Source organism: Vipera ursinii (assembly GCF_947247035.1).
Source record: "Vipera ursinii genome assembly, chromosome: 1".
Taxonomy (NCBI): Eukaryota; Metazoa; Chordata; class Lepidosauria; order Squamata; family Viperidae; genus Vipera; species Vipera ursinii.
In genome coordinates this window covers 321669389-321692213 of record NC_139512.1, presented here as the reverse complement: position 1 = coordinate 321692213, position 22825 = coordinate 321669389, and the positions used below count along the sequence as shown (strand labels likewise).

The 22825-nt window shown below is 39.7% G+C and overlaps 1 protein-coding gene across 1 annotated transcript; it reads right to left on the bottom strand.

Annotated features, from left to right (window-relative positions):
* Positions 1-3452: 3452 nt before the first annotated feature.
* On the bottom strand, positions 3453-22529 carry GTF2A1L (general transcription factor IIA subunit 1 like; the record flags this gene model as incomplete). The annotated part of the gene is made up of 9 exons (XM_083350619.1): positions 22494-22529; positions 18542-18643; positions 16677-16794; positions 15275-15342; positions 9969-10065; positions 7543-8099; positions 6904-7191; positions 4911-5000; positions 3453-3560 (listed from the first exon to the last, which is right to left on the bottom strand). The coding sequence occupies exons 1-9, from the start codon at positions 22512-22514 to the stop codon at positions 3453-3455; spliced, it is 1449 nt and encodes a 482-aa protein (XP_083206745.1). The 5' UTR covers positions 22515-22529.
* Between the last annotated feature and the right edge of the window lie 296 nt (positions 22530-22825).

Here is a 22825-nt window from a genome sequence, read left to right as displayed (position 1 = left end):
TTAATGCAAGAATACAAATGCCTTTAAAACGTAAATCAGAGTTAATTATGCTTCCATTGATTTCTTAGCTAGGAACTTAAAAAGTTTTAATGCCACAGTTAAAAACTGCCAATAAGATCTGACTTTAGTTTGTGACAACCTGCTGCAACAGCAGAATGATGATACATTTGAACGCTTTGCAACTGTCCAGCATAAAACATTGTTTTGGCTGCATATTTGAGAATATAAAAGTTATACAGCAAAAGGTCACAAGTTCTACTTTCAGAACTCTAAGAAAAGCTTTTTCTACTGAAGTCAGATCACTGGTGCATCTCAGTTCAGAATAGGCCACCCTCCTTCAGTTTAACCATTGCATCAAGCTATGGTGTTTTCTTAACCACATTTTTCCAACTGACTCACAAGTATGCTAATATGTGATCTTAGATTACCACAAACCTTACATGCTTTTAGACAGGGCATTTACAGTCCTACCTAGGCATGTCAAGCACTGAAGCTGAATGTACAATTATGAATTCTGTATCTGAACAGAAATCATTTGGTTTCTAGCCCTCTGTGATAAGAGACCTATTCTTGGTATTACCATCCTCTTTTATTCACTGCTAAGCACCTGAATTGGACCATGGGAACCTTAGCATTCTTGCTCTGAATGGTGCAACTTCATGTAAATGTTCTCTCCCCTTGAGACAGAGCCTTGATCTCATCATATTGGCCACAATCTCCGTTGTTTTTTTTACCATACCCTGCAGACACCCCTGCTTCCTTCTCTCAGGTTTCCCTACTAGCAAATTTTACTGCATTTTCTAGAACAGTGTTTCTCAACCTTGGCCACTGGCTGGAGAATTCTGGAATTTGAAGTCCATACCTGTTAAAATTGCTGAAGAAACATGCATACAAAAGTGAGTGCAAGAAATGAAAGGAATATATTGATATGGTTTGTTTATATAGAAAGAGTGAATAAATGAGTGAATTGCAAAACTAATATACAGAGGAAGACTTAATAGGTCAAGAGGAAGGGAAAGACGGAGAGAGCTTTTCTTGGATGGCGCTGAACTTCATACATTTTAAAGTTGCTAAGGTTGAGAAAGATTCACTTAGAGCTCAACTGCTCCCTATTGGTCTTCCATCTTAGTTGTAACCAGGCCTAATCTTGCTTAACTTCCAAACCAAGACAAGGTCAGCTTGGAGCTACTATTTGCTGAGATATCCCATCTGATCTATGGGTCTAACTGTTCAAATATGGGAAGTAGTGATCCTCAATATTTTGGAATATGAAGTAAGTGGTTTAACCTGTCAAGTTTCCGACGTATGGGCTTTTCAAGTGACTCTGAGGCATTGTTTACCTTAAAAGTCCTTTATTTAGCTTAATACACCAGGAAATGCTTGAAGGAAGCTGGAATCTGAAATCTCCGCCCCCCCCCCTTGCACAATATATTAAACACAATTCTCCACCTTTCTAATTTTGTCATTAATCATATTCTCCAATTAATTTAAAGAATCAGTTCCCTTCCGTTAGACAACCTGCCAAGTTCTTATCTTCTTTAATGTCATATGGCCTTGAGGCACAATCTTCCTCCTCCTTCCTCCCTGCCTTATCCCTATCTCTTAAAGCAATACACAAGTTTAACATATGAAATAGCTGCTTGTTCATCTCTTGTCAAGCAAGAACATTCAATGTTAGCAACATTGACATCACCTTTGCACCAAATAATCCAGATTTATAGCTACACTAAAAAATGCTACTAATTTGCCCACACAGATCTATCTAAATCATTTGATGCCCCAAATAAAAAACAGTATTTTTCTAGAGGGAACTGTATTTATTCTGTGACGCATCCACAATCACCATCTACACTGAAAGCTTACTATGACAATTGGTCTTTTCTTTCCTATACTTCTTAACTAAGAAATTTGTTTACACAAAAACTGGTGGCAGCTACCAACTTAAAAGTTTTCAGAGGGGGAGTTATGACTTTACTCTAAATGAAGCTGGGTATTATTGATGGTCATAGAACTATCTCCCAGCAATTATTTTTTTTTATTTTAATTCCATTTATATCCCGCCCTTCTCCGAAGACTCAGGGCGGCTTACAAGCTTAGCAGTAGCCTTCATTCTATGTATATGCCTGCTTATTAGGGCTTTCACACACACACCAAGCGGCATTATTACAAAGTCAGCTTAATTGCCCCCAACAATCTGGGTCCTCATTTTACCTACCTCGGAAGGATGGAAGGCTGAGTCAACCTTGAGCCTGGTGGGATGCGAACCTGCACTAATTGCAGGCAGCTGGTGTTACTTAAGGAGGCATTAGCCCACTGCTCCACCAAGGCTCCATTAAGCAGACAATCATTTTAGTTCAGGGTCCATGCCTTCTGAAAGTAGACTGTTCGTGCTGCTTATGAGGGAAGCACGAAAAATGCACATTTAGATAGCCATATGCAGTATATATTACATTTCAGGGGGGGATAATGTATTTTAAAACAAAAATGTTTTACCTATAAATGTGACCAATCCTCTGTCCCACCCTCAACTGTAAATCACTTTTTTTAAAAAAAAATCGGAAGGGTAAATAATGAAAGATGACTATGGAGACCAGGATCAGCCTTGTTGGACTCAAGAGTTCCAACACTAATTGGTACAAAAGAGACACGTCTACAGTGGTGTAGTGAAGCTGGCTCATACCAGCTTGTGAGAGCTGACTGTAACATTTTCGGGAATTTTGCAAGCCGGTTGAATTCAATGCTGAGCCCAGACACCTAGCGCACTATCGTCAGCTTGGCAGCAATGGAACTGCAAGAGCTAAGAGTTAAATAGTTAACAGCACACTATTGCAGGTCCATCTCCTTTTACAGCACTCCAAGTCTCTGGTGAGCCACTGCAAGAAACAAAACACTTGCCTCAGACTGGCCTTGGCAAGAGGGGTATTCTTGTGTTTTTATGTGCCATCTCTCTAGAGATCATGTCAACTTCAGAAGTTGCTATTTCTTGTCTTTGTCCACTATGGATTTACTGGATATGTTTTCCATTTTTTTCTTCAAAATGTTTTCAGTTTTTTATATTGATTTCAATTGCTGTAACCAACCTGAGTGACTTATGTGCATTTGTAGGAAGGAATAAAGGGTGTGTGTGTGTGTGTGTGTGTGTGTGTGTGAATGAGTGAGAGAGAGAGAGAGAGAGAGAGAGAGAGAGAGAGAGAGAGAGAGAGAGAGAGAGAGACTCTGAGACTATCTGGAGGGCACCAACCTAGGAAAGGAGCAAGCAGATATATTTACTGATTCATACAAATTAACTCAAGATTGATCAACACAAAGTAATTGTCAACACTGGATTTTTATAGTCACATAATTTGCTCATGTGAATTATTTCCAGAACACAAAAAATATTTCAATATTTCCTTACAGAATTTCACAAAATACGGTAGTTTTTAAAAATGCTGCAGATATTTCTGTAAGTTTCACCACTCTGCATCTCCAATGGCTTTGGAGAAAATGTAGTCCTTTCCCCCAAAGCACATCACACCATCTTTCAAGTAGAATTTCCATCTGTTCTTACTTCGCTGAACCTAATGAAACATAAAAGGTCGGATCCCTCAGTCATGGCTTCGAAAACATTGCATCCTTGTGATTAGAAAGTTCACTAAAAGAAAAGATGCTTTCTTTTATAAGCAAGGAAAAAGAAAGTTACTTGACATTCCAATCTAATATTAGAACCAAAACCATGGGGGGCAAGTCAACAATGAAAACCTTACAATAATTTAGAAGCAGGAAAAACACTGCAAGAAAGAAACCTCCTGTTAGAATTCCAGTCATGATTCCTTCTGGGATACTCTATTAATACATTCTCCACTTGTGTCCCTCTCCCAAATGATAGCAAGACCCCTGATGTTGCTAAAAAAAATTTCATTGGGTGGCAAGTCTTACAGTTCCCCTGAATTTGCTGGTCTCTCTCCTAATATATGGGACAGCACTTGCATGATTTTCATGACAGGACCTTGAAAAAGTGCTGATAAATCACATTAAAGATGCTTTATGTCGTTCTCACAGTCATCAAGCTACTGTTCTCATGATCTCCCAGACAACTGAGAAAAGTGTTAGATCTGTTTAGCTCAGTGGTATGTATAGATTTGTTTGAACATCACTTGGGCCTTTATGATTTACTCTTTCCCACTCTCATTTAATCGAAATTGTCCTGAGCAAGCTTTTGGAAATAAGCCTTGCCAGCTCTGAAGAGAGAGAAATGAAGCACCAACACCTGTTCAAACACCTGTTCATCTCCATTATGCCAAGATCTGTTTTCCATGTATCTAATTCTTTCACTATCTCCCCACCCCTGTATTATTAAAAATGCAGTGTGTCTAAAGGCACATGCCATGGTCACCAGTTATGTAACATTATGGGAAAAATTCACACTCAAAATGATTAGCTTTCCTAATGAATCAAAAGGTCCAATTCTTTTAAAGAACATCAACGTTTAACCACATGGTTCTGCTCATCTTTAATTCTCTTTGCATGGATTTCTGAAACCTCAGCAAGCATATGAGAGTTTAGCTGCACAACTCCATAAAAAGACAACAAACGATTGAAGAGGGCATCATTCACCATAGGCTTGTTGTCTCATTTTTTTGCTGTAATCTTTCACTAGCTCATGGGCATGGGGACTAATAAGCATGCTTTTCAATTATATAAATATAAGAGGGGGTTCATATTAAAGGGGAATCAAAACAAGCATGCTATTTGGTTATTTCTGTGTCAGTTCTTCTATTAATACATGCCTAAAAATATAAATGTATTAGGGGCCTGCCCCAATCTGGCACTATGGAACTATGTTAAAATATCTGTATCTTCTCAAATTTCCAGTCTCATGGGAGAAATATTCATGACATACTTGATGTTAAGGAAATACTTAGACATACCTTGTCATATTGACATACAATTATATTATCAGTGTCAAAAACATCAGGTGTTTCTTGTTCACTAACATCATCACCAGAATTTAAAGGATCCTGCAAAGAAACAAACACCCCAGAAGTTTAACCTAAAAAGTTTTGACTAGCATTTAGCTATTTTATTAAAATAGGCTGTACCTATCCCTCGTTATAATATATTGCAGAGCTATTATATAGGGTTCCTGCCTCTACAACAAGGACCAAACAAATTCATAGAGTTCTTTTGTCCACTTCTGTACCTGATGCAGGGTCTGCAAAGCAAGGTACAACTCAGAGAGCATCACAGATGGTTGCCAGCCTCTACAAAATTACCTTGGGCCAAACAGAGCACACTGCTTCCTCAGGTGCTCAGTTGTGCCTTTTCAAGTAAAAATTCAGGAAAGTGCATCAGTACTATACCTATAGCAGCTATGTTGCAACTTCCACCTTCCTGATGGCACATTACTGAATGCTATTAAGGTATCTATTGTTTCAACTTTACAGATATTAAATAGAGCTCCCAGACAAATATGCTTCCCCAAAAGAGCTGCTGTCTGCTTTCTTTCTATAAAAAAGAACATTCTGGAGGGTTTAGCAATAAATGACTTCAGATTACTTTTTCTGCTAATAATTCAATTTACTTTTCCTCACTTTTATCCCCCAAAAGATGTGTGTCCTGTCTCAATTACTTCTCCACTCCCCTTTTTGCCTTCTGGGAGGTAAATTCTGCACACTTTATTTTTATTAACCAGGTTTTTGCACATTTTTAATTAAATATTTTTCAGCACCAATACTCAATATTTTAAAAAAGAAAATGCAAAATTGTTCAGGATAGGGAGCAGCTTTGGGATTTGCAGGGACACAATTGTGCACACACAATTACCAGAAGCAACAAGAAACAAGTTATTTCCAGGAAGTTGCAAATCTAACTAAAATAAGAGCATGCAATAGACTCACTTATTCAATTGAAGCCTGCTTAGAAGCATCATGAGTTAGTGTCTTGCCCAGAAATGAATACTGCAAATCACCTCAAGTTAAATGATGTATAAACAACACATGTACATTTCCCATCATTGTAATACAGGTAGTCCTCAACTTACAACCACAATTGAGCCCAAAATTTCTGTTGCCAAAAATTAATGTCTCACTTAGTTTTGCCCCATTTTACAATCTTTCTTGCCATAGTTGTTATGCGAATCACAGCAGTTGTTAAGTTAGTAACACGGTTGTTCAGTGAATCTGGCTTCTCCATTGACTATGCTTGTCAGAAGGTCTCAAAAGGTGAAAACATGACCCCAGGACACTGCAACCGTCATAAATATGAGTCAGTTGCCAAGCATCTCCATTTTAATCACTTCACTATGGGGATACCCCAATGGTTGTAAGTATGAAAAATGGTCATAAATCACTTGTTTCAGTGCTGTTGTAACTGTTGTAAGTCAAGGACTACCTGTACAGTACCTGCACTACAAGTGTATCCAATTGTGAGCAGAGATTTGAATGGGGAGATCTGTGTTTTCCTCAAGTCCCTGGAGGGAAGCTTGAAGAAAGTATATGCATTTAATCTACAGATATGATCTGATAGCCATGTTCAAATGGCTTCACTCAAATAATAGGGTAAACTAGTGCTCTATTGCTGCCGAGAAAGTTCAACAACCATTAGACCCAACCAATATGGTCAATGGCAAAGGACCATGGAAATTTTAGTCAAAAATATCTGGTGGGCTCCAGGTTGCCCATTCTTGTTTAACTAACAGGTTCAGATTATAAGAATGATTATTATTCAGAATGATGCCCTATTCAATAATGGAAAAGAACACCTTCATTAGAAGCCTTTATAGCTGAGGTAAGGATTTAGTAATTCTTCAGTGGAGGAGCTGGACAGCTGTAAAGGTCCACTCTAATTCCCGTTTTCTTTATGCAAGATAAGACTATGCTGCAAAAGTGAAAGCAAATCATTGTAAACATTCAGGAGCTTTACCTCCTCAACAATATCAACTGAGGATTCATCAGCATCACTAGCACTGTTGAGAGACTGATTGTCTGAAGTGCTATTTTCACCTTCCTCCTCTTCTTCCTCATCCAGGACTTTTAAATCTTCAGCATCAATTATACCAACAAGCTCCTCATCTTCTCCATCTCTTGGACTTTCTATTTCTGCTTTGGGTGAAAGATCACTTGTCCCGTCTAGTTGAATGATTTCTTCAAGATCATTTGAAATATTTTTCTGGGTCAGCAGGTCTGATTCCATTTGCACACTGGTATCTAACTAAAAGAAAGGGAATATTTGAAAGGACATGGGAAAGCACACAGTTAAGAGAATCATCTTTTTAAAATTGTACAATACTTCCTGCCCCACAACACATTAAAACTGTTCAACTTTAGTAAAATCAATAGGTGTTTTGCTATTGCTTTTAAATGGGATGCATGACTTTATTTTTATTCATTTAGTAAATATATGTGCCGTCCATCTCACTCTGCAAAGCAACTCTGTGATGAAGTTTATTCTACATTTCTATTCAAACTGTGTGTAAATACATTTTTAAAATTATATCTATAAGCTCTCTTCAAGCAGCAATATTAAAAATATTTAAAAAATTTAAAAAAGCAGCAGAGTTACCTCTTCAACAAGAGAGAGGCTGGTTTCATCAGAAAGAAGGGCAGTGTCATCCAAGTCATTGCCCATAATTATCAGCTCAATTATATCATCAGAGTCCGGAGGCTGCTCAAGATTCACAGACAATTGTCCCCCACCAGAAGAAATGACTCCTCTTGCTTCTCTGGACCTGGGGTTGTCTACTCCAGATGACTTTGCAACAGGAAGAGTTGTAACAGCTATCTGGGGAGTTTGTAAAGAACTTGAGGGTTTCAGGCTTACCAGGGTCCCTATTGCAACTTCCCCCTGACTTCTGGTGGCTTTTAGTGTGGCAGCAGTAGCCCCAAGCAAGTCTTTATCCCCCATCTTTAGATGCTGGGGCAGAGCAGGCTTTGAGGTCAGCAAGCTACCCTTGCTGGTTTCTTGAAGAGAAGACGTGTTCGCCTGTGTAATATTGACTGGGGCCGGCTGAGGCACTAAGGATTGTTTCCCAGCTTGCTGGAATATTTGTTGAAGTGGAGTCTGGATGGCACCAGTAGTTTGAGTGACAACCACAGGCATGTTTACTTTATACAAGTGCCCTACAAAAAGAAAAAAGCAGACATTGTGGATATTAGGACTATGCAGCATTTTCACATTTAATCCATAAAGGCTGCTCAAAGCATGCAGGGTAGCAAACATACCAGTTGCTTGCAACTTTTTAAAATAGCAGGTCTTTTTCCAAGACAATGTGCCAGGGCTCCTTCAGAAAGGGTGCAGTCCAGCACCTTTCCAGAATGGAACCTGAAATGCTTCACAGCCCTAATGAAATCACCTGGCCTAATGAAATTCTCTGGCAGCCAACCAGAATGTCTAGAATGTATTCGTTCTATTCCATTTGCTGCATATGGCCACCCATCCTGCAAGTGAGAACGACTGAACAAATATGCCACTCAAACTCTTACCTCCCTCCAACCACTATCGATCAACAGTTAATTCAACTCTGTAAAGAAGCAGAAGAGGATATACAAGCAGGGATGGTTCCAGGGAGATGGAGAAAAGTGCTCCTCCAAACTAATAGTTTGCCCTCACTCCTCCGAATTTTTTATGTTTTAAAGGCAAATATGGAACAAAGATCAGACTCCTAAAAATGCATATTGCCCCTTCTGCACTCCCCGTCCCACTGATTATTTTCCCATTGCAACACTAATGTACACAGACCAGTCTCTTTGCATTTGAAGGCTGTTATCATTGCATTTCTTATTCAGAGAGAAAGAGTGCATGCCAACATAGTAGCCAACTGGATAATTTTGGCCCAGTCACTTGTTCAGTCAGCCCTAAATCAATGAAGCAGCTTTCATCCTGCAGTGGACTGATTCAGGCTGACACAAATTACATTATATTACACAAATTACATGCCCACAAACATTACTTCTTAGTTTGGCTGAAGAGGAAGGAGAAAGAGAAGAATGCTCCCTCTATTTTTGGTTGAGTGAAAGATTATACATTCCCTCGCCAACAAATAGTCCCTTCCTCGTTTCTTACATTAGTCTTCCTCAGTTGGCGCCCTACAGATGAGCTGCAATTCAGAATCTGCATGACCATGAACTCTTAAGAACCTTTCTCCACTTGCACATTACAGCACAAATATGACACTGCCTTCATCCCATCCTCAGGCAATATGTGAAAAGGGTTTAATTCATGTTCAGTTCTCTTGATATTAAAGTATTAGTGTCTCCCTTATTCTTACACTGCCAGAATAAAATATTTGGGCTTTGTTGCCCATTATCTTGGAGGGAAGTCAAAGAAGGGGAAAGAGGCAGTAGAATAGGGAGAGAAAATTTCATGCCAGCCTTGCTGTCTCAAGGGTGGGTGGCTGGACAGCTAGCACTCCAACTTAGCACTGGAGAAGTATTTTACAATATCCAGAAGGGACGTTAGGGAAAGCTCTCCTATATGATTTTCCATTGCCTTAAATGCTCTTTAAAGTACCCATGCTACCTTTCTGCTAAGCCAGGATGCACTCCCCCCTTTATCTATTGCCTCATGTTGTGCTTTTGAACTTAAAGCTGAAGGAAACTCACACTGGCTAAGACAGTGTTTCTTTCCAGCATGCAAGCTTCTTTAATTAAAGTATCAGCACCAGCATTAGTCTATTAAATCATTATTGTTATTATTTCTCCCCTATACAAATAGTTCTCCACGCAGCAGTTTTTCCTTTCTTTCTTGGTAAGTTTATATTATTATTATTATTATTATTATTATTATTATTATTATTATTATTATTATTATTATTATTATTATTATTATTATTACATAAATTATGCTCAGCCCAGTGTTTCTCAACCTCAGGAACTTTAAGATGGGTGGACTTCCCAGAAGTCTCAGAATTGCCCCAGCAAGCAATTCCATCCGTCTTAAAAATCGTGAGGCAGAGAAACACTGATGAAGGCTACACCATTAACTCTTACCAGATGCTGTCTGAAGAGTCACACCAGGAGGCATTTGGATAGGATAGGTAAGACCAGAAGCCAGAGAAAGGATGGCTCCACTAGACTGGGAAGAGTCCTAAATAAAAGAAAGCTTATCAGGAAAAATCACTCAATTACTAGGTCCAAAGTTGTAGTATCCTAGGTCAGAGCAGCTCATGATCTGTTTTATTAACATAAATTATGCAACTTTATTTTCCAAGAGGGACGTGGTGGCTCAGTGGGTTAGGACACTGAGCTTGTCGATCAGATGGTCGGCAGTTTGGCTGCGTCATTGCAGTTGTTAACTTGGTAACACGGTTATTATATGAATCTGGCTTCCCCATTGACTTTGCTTGTCAGATGGTCGCAAAAGGTGATCACATGACCACGGGACACTGCAACCATCATAACTATGAGACAGTTGCTACAATGGTCAAAAGTGTGAGAAATGATCATGTCACTTTTTCAGTGCTGTTGTAACTTTGAACAGTCACTAAATGAACTGTTGTAAGTCAAGGATAACATGTATTAATAATAAGGGACGCGGTGGCTCAGTGGGTTAGGACGCTGAGCTTGTCGATCAAATGGTCAGCAGTTTGGTGGGTCGAATCCCGAGTGCCGCGTAACAGAGTAAGTGCCTGTTACTCGTCCCAGCTTCTGCCAACCCAGCAGTTCGAAAGCAAGTAAAAATGCAAGTAGAAAAATAGGGACCACTACAGTGGGAAGGTAACAGAGTTCCGTGCTCCTTTGGCGTCTAGTCAAGCCAGCCAAATGACCACGGGGACGTCCTCGGACAAGCGCTGGCTCTTCGGCTTTGAAACGGAGATGTGCACCGGCCCCTAGAGTCGGAAACAACTAGCACGCATGTGCGGGGGAACCTTTACCTTTATTTTCCAAAGTAATACAAAATAGGGCATCAAAACTTTATCTCATGTGGCAGGAAATCATGTTCAGTTCTTCTTTGGTTTTGTATAGACTTCCTACCTATTTTGAAGTTCTTTTTCTTGTCACTGTAAGAACTAGAACCGCCCAGGAGTTTCAACATGCAAGAGGAGGTTCCTCTAATATGAAATGCCAAACAATATTTAATTCTGCATGTCTACATTCTGGCTATGTCTCTGTGAAAAAAAACACATTTTTTTCTTTTTCTTTACAGATCTCCAAAAGTACCCTGTCATTTAAGAAAAGTCAGATTTTGAATTCTATCTCCATTAAGGAGGATTTTTTTGCCTTGAGCACAGTTACTTGGACATGTTTCAATCTTTTAGAGGAGCTGACTGGAAACTGAGGATTATAAAGTGAAATTTAGGGAAATTGAATTGATTCTATTCCCCCAACAAAGAACATAGAACATAGAATAAAAGGGTTGGCCTTCTGGTCCAGCCCCCTGCTCATGCAGTGGATCCTATTCTATTCTGGACAAATGGCTGTCCAGTCTCTTCTTGAATTAATCTAGGTAGCCTGTTTTACTGAATTATGGAATTGGAGGCACCATCCAATTATAGTCTAAAAAACCCAAAGCTAGAAGCAGATCTAAGAAGTAGCTTTATAACCTTAACCCGAAGACTTCCAGTGAAGGAGATAGAAGACTTAAATATTTAATTATTGGAAGTTGCCTTGAATGTTTTTTGCAATACAGTCCTGTTTGCATGTGTGTGCACTTATATAAACCCATATAGTATTTAGATTAATGAAAATAAGTATATAGTGTAGCACCACCCCTGAAGGGACCGCTTAGGTCCCGACCCTCCTACCCTCCTCTTCAGATGGCTGCCAGCCCAAGGGGGTCTCTCACGTAACACAATGGTATTCAGTCATGATCGGCAGTCATGCACATGAGGCGGTGATGGTCGCTCTCTCTCGACAGTGACCTAGTTCTTCTCTCTCTCTCTCTCTCTCTCTCTCTCTCTCTCTCTCTCTCTCTCTCTCTCTCTCTCTCTCTGTGTGTGTGTGTGTGTGTGTGTGTGTGTGTGTGTGTGTTGTTCAAATGCTTCACCACACTCAAGATGTTTTATGGGGGGACTTCCGGTGGCTCCGCGGCGACGGAGGGAGCCTTCCCGGGCTGCCCGCGGCTCAGCTGGTGTTTTTTCGCCCGAAACAGCGCCGATCAGCTGTTCGGGCGAATCCGAAGCCCCCTCCTCGGGAGAAGAGGAGGGGGCGAGCTCCCAGGTAGGGGTAGAGTTCTCCAGGGCCGCCTGAGCTTATGGCTTGGGCGGCTGAAGGATTGAACTCCCCCGTAGCCTGGGCTGCTCCCAGCTGGCCGTCGCCTCTGCTCCTGACTTCTTGGAGCAGAGCCAGCCGTCTGCGACCACTCCTGCCTGAAGGAATGACTATGATTTAAAGGAGCAGGCAGAGCAATACAAGAGGAAATGGTAAAGAGGATTACTATGTTTTACTCTCCAGCTTGATGGACTTTTTTGGATTACAAATCTGAAGTGAAAGTGCGTCATATTTGGTAAAAGATGGCGGCTAAACCACCCCCTAAAAGTCTTCGGAGTGCTGGAACTTCTCCCGTGCAACAATCATTATTGCAGGCGCTTCATCCTCCTGATGTATTGACATCAAAGGACTTACAAGATGCTCTTGAAAAACATACCCAGGTAATTTTGGAATCAATTAATATTAGATTTGCACAGATGGAGGAGAAATTGCAGAAATTGGAGGAGAGAATGGAGGAGAGGATGGAACAGAAGCTCAAAGCGATGAGGGTAGACATCTTGACTTCAGTGTGTAAAGTGGCTCGGTGTGTGGAAGAATTGGAGGAAAAGCTAGAAGACTTGACTCAAAAGAATGCTATATTAGAAGCAAAAGTATTGGAGAATGAAAATAAAATGGAAAGGGAACTGTGTCTTGCTCAATATTTCCAGATGCAGTTTGCCATTAGAATTAGAGGCTTAAAGGAGAATGCTAAGGAAGATCTAAAGCAGCTGGTTTCTGAGGCTTTTGAAATAGTGTTGAAACAGCCAGCATCTGAAATAAAAGGAGGCATGGACAAAGTGTTTCGTGTGAATTCATGGATTGCCAGACAGAGAAAGTTGCCTAGAGATGTGGTGGTATATTTTGCAAAAAGGGAAACTAGAGATGAAGTTATACAAGCTGCTTATGATACTAAAGTTATGATTGCTAATCAAGAAGTTTTGGTCTTAAAAGAAATTCCTCCAAAGATTCTAAGGAGAAGGAAGGATTTTACATTTCTTGTGCAAGAGCTCAAGCAGCGAGATATAAGGTTTAGATGGGAGATCCCAGTGGGGTTGATGGTGACGCACGAAGGTAAAAAGTACCGTTTGGTTACTGTGATGCAAGCGCGTGATTTCTACAATAATGTTTTAAATGCAACGCCATTAACACTTTTGGAAGCTGGAAAGGGATCTGGAGAAGGAGTGCATCAAGAGGCCGAAGATGGTCAGATAGAAGGCAACGGTGTTGGAGGAGATCAAGATACAACCTCGTCGGATGAATCTATAAAACAGAGGGTGACGCGTGCTGCTGCAAAACGATCTAAGAAGAGAAAGTAGCAGGAATTGCAGAAGTCTATGGAACTTTTACGATATAGTCAAGTAGTCAAGTAGGGGAGGGGGGAAAAGATTTGGGTGTAGACGCAATATATTTTTATATTTGGTGGTTCTGTGGAAAGGGTGAGCTTTTTTGGATTAAAGTTTGGGGGAATATATAGAAGATTCTCAAATGAAGGTTCAAGTTTTGTTTGCAATCTTTTTTCTTTTTTCTTTTTTTTTTTTGTGTTTGGAATAATTATAGATGTGGTACTGGAAGAGGAACGGCCGATTACAGAAGAGTTGACTTTAAAGTTTTTTGATTTGGGATCCTTGGTTAATTTGGAAAATTATTTGTAAGAATGTTATATCATGGAATGGATAAAATGGATGGAGTTTATTTAGGATAAGTATAGGGTTGAGAAGGGGTTTTTTTCTTCTTTTTCCTTTTTTTTTGTCTTTAATATATATTTAATACTATTAAGGTTTGTTCCATTCTATATAAGCTAGAGAGTGTCCTTTTCTTATTCTAGTTTTGTTTTATACATATATTTAATATTGTTAAGGTTTGTTTTATCCTATATAAGCTAGAGAGTGATGGATTTTAGAATTTATAGTTGTTAGTATATGGTTGCTTAGGTTTGCTTTTTTTATATATATACCTTGTATTCAGCTCTGGGATGTAGGGGGGGGAGGGGGGGGAGGGAGGGGGGGGGAGGAGGGAGGGGGGAGGAGGGGAGGTAGGGGGGGAGGAGGGAGGGGGAAGGGGGTTTTTTTTAAAGGAAAATTGTATTTTAAAACTTTTCAATAAAAAAAAAGATGTTTTATGGGGAGTCTCGTTTGTAATCAACCCATATTTTCATACAGTTTCATTTTTCACAGAAAAATAATTCTGCTAACCCTCTACAGGAGTGTGTTAAAATACAAACTGTTAAAATGCAAAGTTTTATGCCAACAAATATACAGCAGAGCAAGAAATTTTGATCTACATGTTGGTGATCAGTGTATAACTTTACCCATCAGAAATGCAAGATACTGCATAATTACCAATTATCCTTATGCAAGCAACATTTCACTTAACTTTTTATGATGAAAAACAAAGTCATACATAAAAAGAAATACCAAATGAATGTGAAATGAATGGCAGAGGAAAACAAAATCATATAATTACCAATTAATTACAGAGCAAGAAAATACCAAAATGAGCTTTAACTTTGTTTGATTGATTTTAACTAGGCCTTTGACTATGTCAATCATTCAAGAATATGGAATATATTAAAGCTATGCAGGTAGTCTCAATTTATGGCTACAACTGAGACCAAACATTGTTGTTGAGCAAAGCAGTGGTTAAGCAAGATGTCATGTGACCATTTTGCTCAACAACTGCAATCCCAGCACTCCCAGTGGTTGTTGAGTGATCTTATAGATGCTTAAGTGGACAACCTCCCAGGTAAGGAGACCAGGATGTCTCAAGGTAGAGGGGGAGGTCCTGGAAGGCCCTACAGAGACCACATAGAATTTCAGGGGTGCTGAGGACAAGGCTCTCCACTTTGGGGCTGAAAATACTTCCTGGAGTGAAGACATGTGTCTGCAGTACCCCCACAACTCTTGTGTGGCCTGCATCAGGTCTCCAAGAGCAGCTTCCAGTACCCTGGGGCACCACATACGTCTTACCTGGGACTCGGTCCACTTTTGGCAGAAGGTATTTTTCCAGCCCAGAGCACAGATACTTGTCTCTCCATTCATGGCTGAATTTACATTGTCACCTTTTTTTTTGAAATGTTAAAATTATATGGAAATATCAAAGTTACATACTAGTTCAGCTGCTACTGCTGGTGTTGTAGAGTTGGTGAACTGACGCATTCCTCTGCCTGCAGTAACACCTAAAGAAATATTATTTAAATAAAAGATTAAACATCATTCAACAATTGAATTTATTTTGAATTGCCTTTTCTACTTCGGGTACTTCTGATGTGAATTTGTAGCCTTATCATTCCCCAGCAACATTTATTAACAAAATTTAAATTGCTGCTCATCTTAAATGAATGCCCACTACTGATAATTCTGAGACCTGAACCACACAGGTTGAGGTTGCCCATATAAAAAAGCTGCTCTGAAATGTATGAAATTCACATTTTACATACCCTTGGTACATACATTATAAACAAGAAAGACTGACATTAGAATTTGTATTAATTGTTAAATGAGAATAATCCCAGAAAAGATTCATTTATTTGTGACACTTGACCAACATTAGAATGAGGCCACTCATTGTAACTATGCTTTGTTATAAAACTTAGGAGGAGAACAAGCCAGTTCCTTGGTTTCCCATATCATGGTAGTGTTTATGATTTGTTTAGTCTACTCCACAGGCAGGAGGAGTCAGGAGGAGTAAACAAGTAGCAAGCAAGGAAGTCTTCAAAATTCAGGGTTAATCTGATGTGCAAATACATCCATTCTGAGTCACACTAGAGTTGAAAAAGGAAACACTTTCACTGAATTATTTTGCCATTAGGTTCTGGCTATATTTTTACATCTACAAGAACATTTCTGTGCAATAAACAATAGATCATCTGGTCATATTCTGCAGGCCAAATGTGGCCTCCAGCACCACCTTTGCCAAAATCATTGCACTAAAATTCAGTGGCAAATTTGCTTTTCATTTTTAATTTTTCTTTAAAAGAAATAACTTTCTAAATAATATGTTCTACTTATCTCAATGCACACTTTTTAAATAAAATAACCCTTAAGACTCTAAACATAGAAAGGCCAAACGTTCAGCCCCTAACCCAATCAGGAAGGGCACATTCCCTGCAGCCGTCGAAGCTCAAACATTTTCTTAAAGGCAAAGGAAGCTCTGGCCAAAAAAAAAATCTCCATCATGTTGTTGGAAATTAGGTGAGTTTGATTCCATAATTTCCCCTTAAAAGACACCGAATGGTGTTGAACTTTGTGTTAGGTATCTCTGAAAAAGACAAATTATTCTCTATCGCTTCCGGCTCATCCTGAGTCCTTCGGGAGGAGGGCGGTATAGAAATTAAATTATTATTATTATTATTATTATTATTATTATTATTATTATTATTATTATTATTATTATTATTATTATTATTTATTATCCCACAGCAGAAGGTGCAGAAGCTGAATTGAAGTCCATGCTTTCATACTGAGCAATGATTCTTAAGACAATCTTTGCTGAAAGAAATCAGTCATCAACCTGTAGTCTGCAGGGCTTGGAAGCTGGATGGAAGATGCAGGGTAAACTGGGGCAAAACATGACTATGGTGGAAGAAACCTTCAGTTGCTTTAGACTGCATCACTTTCATTTCCCAGCGCTGCAAGAGAAAAATTTAAAACAGAGAGACAAAAATGAAAAAAGCTCATCCACATTAAGTGTGGTGAATTTTCTTCTTTTTTCATATAATTTGAATAGAGAATGTTAAAAATGAGATAAACATTAACAATAACCAATATATAGAAAACAATGAAAAAACAAAAAGTATGAAAAGAGGATAAAAAGAAATAGAAAGTAGCTTCTGATTTTTTTTACAGCAATTACAAGTATAAATACTGTACAAAATTACCTCTTAGTCTATGGTTACAAAAACCCCTCTTTTCTAATATCTTTTTTTCTAATCAACAAATCCATAAATCATAAGGTTTTTTTTCTATTTCATGCAAAATGGCTATACCGGGTTTCCTCAAAAATAACATCTGGTCTTCTATTTTTTTTCCTCCAAAAGATGCATTAGGTCTTATTTTCGGGGATGTCTTTTTTCCCCCGCTATCTTGCCTCACAGTGGCAGGCCAACAGTCCCATCCAGCTGGAGTCCATATGGCCGCTGGCAGCCCACCTCTTCTGCAGCTGCTCGCTGCCACTTGTTCGCTTGTCACTCCCCAGCCCCCATTTTGCCAGCAGAGGCCTTCAGGAAAGGCCTCTGCAGCTGAAAATAGAGGTCCAGGTTGATGCGTGTGTTGCCCCCCGACCTCCATTTCACCGGCAGAGGCCTTCATGAAAAGGTCTCTGCCGACGAAACAGAGGCCGGGGGAATGACACGTGCATCAAACCGGAGCTCCGTTCTTGGCTGCAGAGGCCTTTCCTGAAGAGAATCGGTCACAAAGGTTTTTTTTTAACACTGTAGTAACTTTGAAAGTTTGTTAAACAGGGCAGTCACTAAGTGAAGATTACCTCTATGTGAGCATACCAAGGCATGACTATTACTATTCATGACACCACATTCTGGATCAGTGGAAGCTTCTGAATGGCCTTCAAGAGCAGCATACTGGAGTAGTCACACCACTAGTGTATGAATGATGAAGGGCACCCAATTTAGGAAAGGTGCAATTGGTGCACCAGATGAAGTTGTGTAAAGGCCTTCCTGGCCACAGCTGACACCTGTTCTTTAAGCAGGAGCTGCGAGCCCAGGAAGACCTTCAGACTGCATCCCAAGCCTGAAAGAGAAGTGCTATCCCATCCAAGATCAGAAATGGAATACCCAAGATCTGGGCAAGTCAAACACCCACAGTCATTCTGTCTTGATCAGATTGAGTCAGAGATGGTTTCTCCCCATCCAAACCCTCACAACCTCGACTGATATATTTGCCAATAATTGTGAGGAACAACTACAAAATGTTTATTCTCCTTTGGTTTCTCTCTGGTATCTGCAGGAAATTAAACTTTGTTGGCAACAATCCTATACTTTTCAAAGAAATATGGGCACCAACCAATGCAACTACTTTCTCCAAGTAACTTCAGCTAAAAGAAGAACTTACATAGCAAATGAGAGATAGCAAAAAAAAAAGTATTAATTCAGCCCAGAATCTATTTGATGGTTGCAAAGCTTATAATCCCAAATGTATATTGTTGGAGAAATGTTTTAATCAATCCATTATTAGAAAAAATATGACTCATCTCAAAATCCCATAACAGACAGCAACATTTTCAATTGTTCAATACGGACAAAACCAGTGGTAATTGAAAAATTGGGCACATCTACCAAAAACAGGCATTTGATCTATTTATTACCAAGCAGAAATGATAAAAATATAAGATAGGTTGGAGAAATGGAGTTATCAACAAACCCGCTTGAGCTCCTTCAGAATTTGTTCATCTACACCTTCTTCCACAAAAACATCTCGGACTCCTTCAACCACATCATCAATGACCGACTTGTAGAATTTAGGCTGCACAACACATAAATTGCAGAGAGATGAGCTGCTTTGGAGTTCTATATTCCATTCAGATAATACATCTAAAGGTGTATTATTGGGTACAGAAACAGAGAATCTCATAATTTTGTCTTTTGTTAACAATAAATGAGTCAAGAATAAATGGGTGCTGACTGGAGATTGAATACAAAAATTCAATAACCAGCACAAAAGATGCACATTGGGTGATTTGGTTTATATATAGAATTTACACAGAGATTGAAGACTGACTTTCAAAAACAAAAAATAAAATTAAGGGGATGTAAATAAGTCTAGAGAAAAGAAGCAAAGAGGATTTGCAAGGATAAAAACTTACTGAAAGTGAATGGTGCTATATATAAATTGTTTTAGTATGCTTCTTTTTTTAATCTCAGGCCTTTAATTCTTTTTTGGCTTAGTATTTGTTACCCCTTTCCTGTAGCCTGCATAATTATCCCCAAAATTATGACTACATGCATGCAACACAATGATGCCTAGTCCTAAAGAAAAGTTCCATCAAAGACTACCGTAGATTCCGGCGTATAAGACTACTTTTTAACCCATGAAAATCTTCTCAAAAGTCAGGGGTCGTCTTATACGCCGGGTACTGAAACTTTAGGGACAGGGCTGGCTGGAAAACCTGGAGCGGATCTTCCATTTAGTCTGCACAGGGAAAGCGGGACCAATTGGAGTAGAAGCTGCAGTCTGTGATTTTTTACAGGCTGGGGTCTGGGCTTTTTTCCTTCTAAAGTTGAAGAGCAGCTGTAGGCAGGTGGGGAATGCAAGAGCAATTTGAAATGCAGGTGGGGAATATGTAGCAGAGCAGCAGCTTAGCTCTAAGGACACATTTGACTCAGGAACTGGGCGGGCTGGCTGGAAAACCTGGAGCGGATCTCCCATTTGGTCTTTTTTTTTAAATCCCATTTATATCCCACCCTTCTCCGAAGACTCAGGGCGGCTTACAATTTAAAGCACAAATCAATGTGCTTAGCAATAGCCTTCATTCTATGTATATGCCTGCCTATTAGAGCTTTCACACACCCCCACAAGCAGCATTATTAAAAAGTCAGCTTATTGCTCCCAACAATCTGAGTCCTCATTTTACCTACCTCGGAATGATGGAAGGCTGACTCAACCTTGAGCCTGATGGGATGTGAACCTGCACTAATTGCAGGCAGCTGGTGTTACTTAAGGCTCTGTGCAGGGAAAGCTTTAGAGTGAATTAGGAAAAGTGAAAAAGTGAATTAGGAAAATAGGAAACGGTTGCTGGAATTAGGTATGTGTAGTTTAACGAAGAGAAGGATGAGGGGTGACATGATATCAGTGATCCAATATCTCAGGGGCTGCCACAAAGAAGAGGGAGCCAAGCTATTCTCCAAAGCACCTGAAAGCAGGACAAGAAGCAATGGATGGAAACTAGTCAAGGAGAGAAGCAACCTAGAACTAAGGAGAAACTTCCTGACAGTTAGAACAATTAACCAGTGGAACAACCTGCCTCCAGAAGTGGTGAATGCTCCAACACTGGAAGTTTTTAAGAAGAGACTGGACAGCCATTTGCCTGAAATGGTATAGGGTTTCCTGCCTTAGCAGGGGGTTGGACTAGATGACCTCCAAGGTCCCTTCCAACATAATAATAATAATAATAATAATAATAATAATAATAATAATAATAATAATATTAAGCTTAATCCACTTGCACTGTTTTATGTTTACATGTTTGATGACAAACAGCCTTATGTTTATAAGTGAGTTTTCCTACTAAGTACCTGCATGTCATAAGCATTTGAATTAAAATTACCATATTAAAATCAAATCTGATGTTTTTTAATTTTTATTTGGTGTGCGTTGGAAGAGGGGTAGTCTTATACGGTGAGTATAGCCCAAACCCTATAATTTAACAGGAAATGTAGGGGGTCGTCTTATACGCCCAGTCGTCTTATACGCCGGAAAATACGGTATTAAAATCCAGGTCCCAGACTTCCTACCTGTGTCCCCAGTTGTGATGGTACATAACAAGAGAAGAAAGAACAGTTAACAGTCATGTAATTGTCCTCAAAAGATGCCAGTGCAAATGCTGGATTGCTAGAGCAACTCACTCAGAAAAAGAGGAAGCAAGCTGAATCATGCACAGACTGAAGTTTTAAATATTCTACCTAACCTTATTGTACAATATGTTGTTCATCATGTCAACAAAGGCCATGCCCTCATTAAAATTTTAAGTAAAAAGAAAATCCTTTATTTTTCCTTTTAAAATGTTTTTTTAAAGTTTAAGTAACTGCATTATCCAAAATTAGGATGAGCAACAATCACCTTTCTTTTAAAGATGCTGATCACTTTATCAAAACCAGCACGTGAGGTGCTAGCCAGAAACTCTTACCAGTAATTCTTGAAGCTCCCTGTTGTTCAGCAGCCCTCACTGAGAGAGCAAACAGCAGGAAGAAAATGCAGTGCAAATCTGGACTGATTCTGTTTTGCATTCAGATCCAAACTGTATTCAAATTAGATCAGAGTCATTGTGAAAGATACCAAATTAATTTAAGCATGGGCTTAGTTTAATTCTTTTAAGTACTCACCCATAAAGCAGTCCTTCTGTTAACCAAAGCTTCCCAACTAGATTTCTTCTGGTTTTTTTATCATTTATTATTTGGGTGAACAGAAATACAAGGCAGGCACTAAATTATATACACACAGCCTCAAACAAGTAATTTGAAGCAGATGACCTTTTAAAGAAACAATGAGCATTTTTGTGAACAGCAGGTATACGTCTGAACTCTAGATTTACTGAATCAAAAAACAAAACATTTCAGATAGATGTTTCATTTTATTTTGGAACAGTGATACTCTGAAGGTCAGAAGCACCAGCTGAAAATTTCAAATTTGAATTCAGCACTAAATTGTGAGGTGTTCAAAGGTAAATCATTATGATTCAACATACTTTGTTATAATTAGTGAAATAATGTGGTGTGGAATTCTATAATGCTCAAAGTATTTAATGTAATTTAAATACTATTCCTCTTGTTTGACTTTCAGACACATTTCTTGTCAACTAAAGAATTCTTGGCAGTCCTACCTAGCAAATGAAGTAGATGGCTACCCTTCAGACCAATTCAAAGAGGATTACCCTGTTATAATTTTCCAGGGATATTGTTTCAAACTCAACCTACATTTATTCCCAAACTACTTCCAAGTGATAGGTGGGACTGATTTTCTTCTGAGTGTTAGGAGATGCAGGCCACCTGCAGCATCATTACGTGGAGTAGGAGCCCTTGTGAATCAAATCTAATCCAGCTTTTTATCCTACTCAAGGGAACTTCACAGGCAGCCACTACTACTTACAGTCACCTTATCTTACCATGTGAATAGGAATCTAAAGGCCAACTGCCCAAGTCTGAAAACTGTTGCTTATAGCCTATCTATCCCCTTTCACAGCCATCTAAAACCAGCTGAGCTGTGTCTCATCATCCTGCTTTACTTAACCTGTTCATAGACTGGTCCTTCCTCTTCAGCAAGGTGGGTTTTTTACCCCACTTACCTACTGAGGCCAGGTAAAGGTCAGCAGATATATTTGCTAGTATGCTAAGTTTAGTATTAACCTTAGTTGGGACAGATTAGCCTACAAACCCAGTGCAATCAGTCCATGTATTACGGTATGTACATCCAGAAAATGGGCTTACAAAGTATTCAACAGCCAGGAGAAGTCGCACAGCCTTCCTCTGCACTGAGTATCTCCCTCCTACCCTAGGCGAGAGGATGGGCTTAACCTGGGCTGGCTTTCAATCTTTTTTTTTTTCATTCGCCCAATTCCCCCACACACACACACAAACACACACACTTCTTTCACCCTCACCACAGGGTTGCCGTAAGCCATTGCTTCTCGCTCCCTCCTCTCCCTTTCTCTTTCTCTCGCGGCGCCTCCGGCCTCCACCGGCGGCTCCATGGACCGCTTAAGCCGCCGCCGCCGGGACTCCCAACGTTCGTCCTCGCGCGCCCCCCGGCGGTTGCCCAGGCAACTGCCGAACAGCCACGACTGCCCGAAGTCCGGCTGTTTCGCGAATAGCGAAGAACTTTGCGGGAAAAAGAGAGCGGGATTCGGCAAGAGCCCGAAGGGAGGATCCCTGATGTGAGAATCCAATGAAATAACAACAAACACTAAGTACATTACGGGGGGGGGGGAGGGAG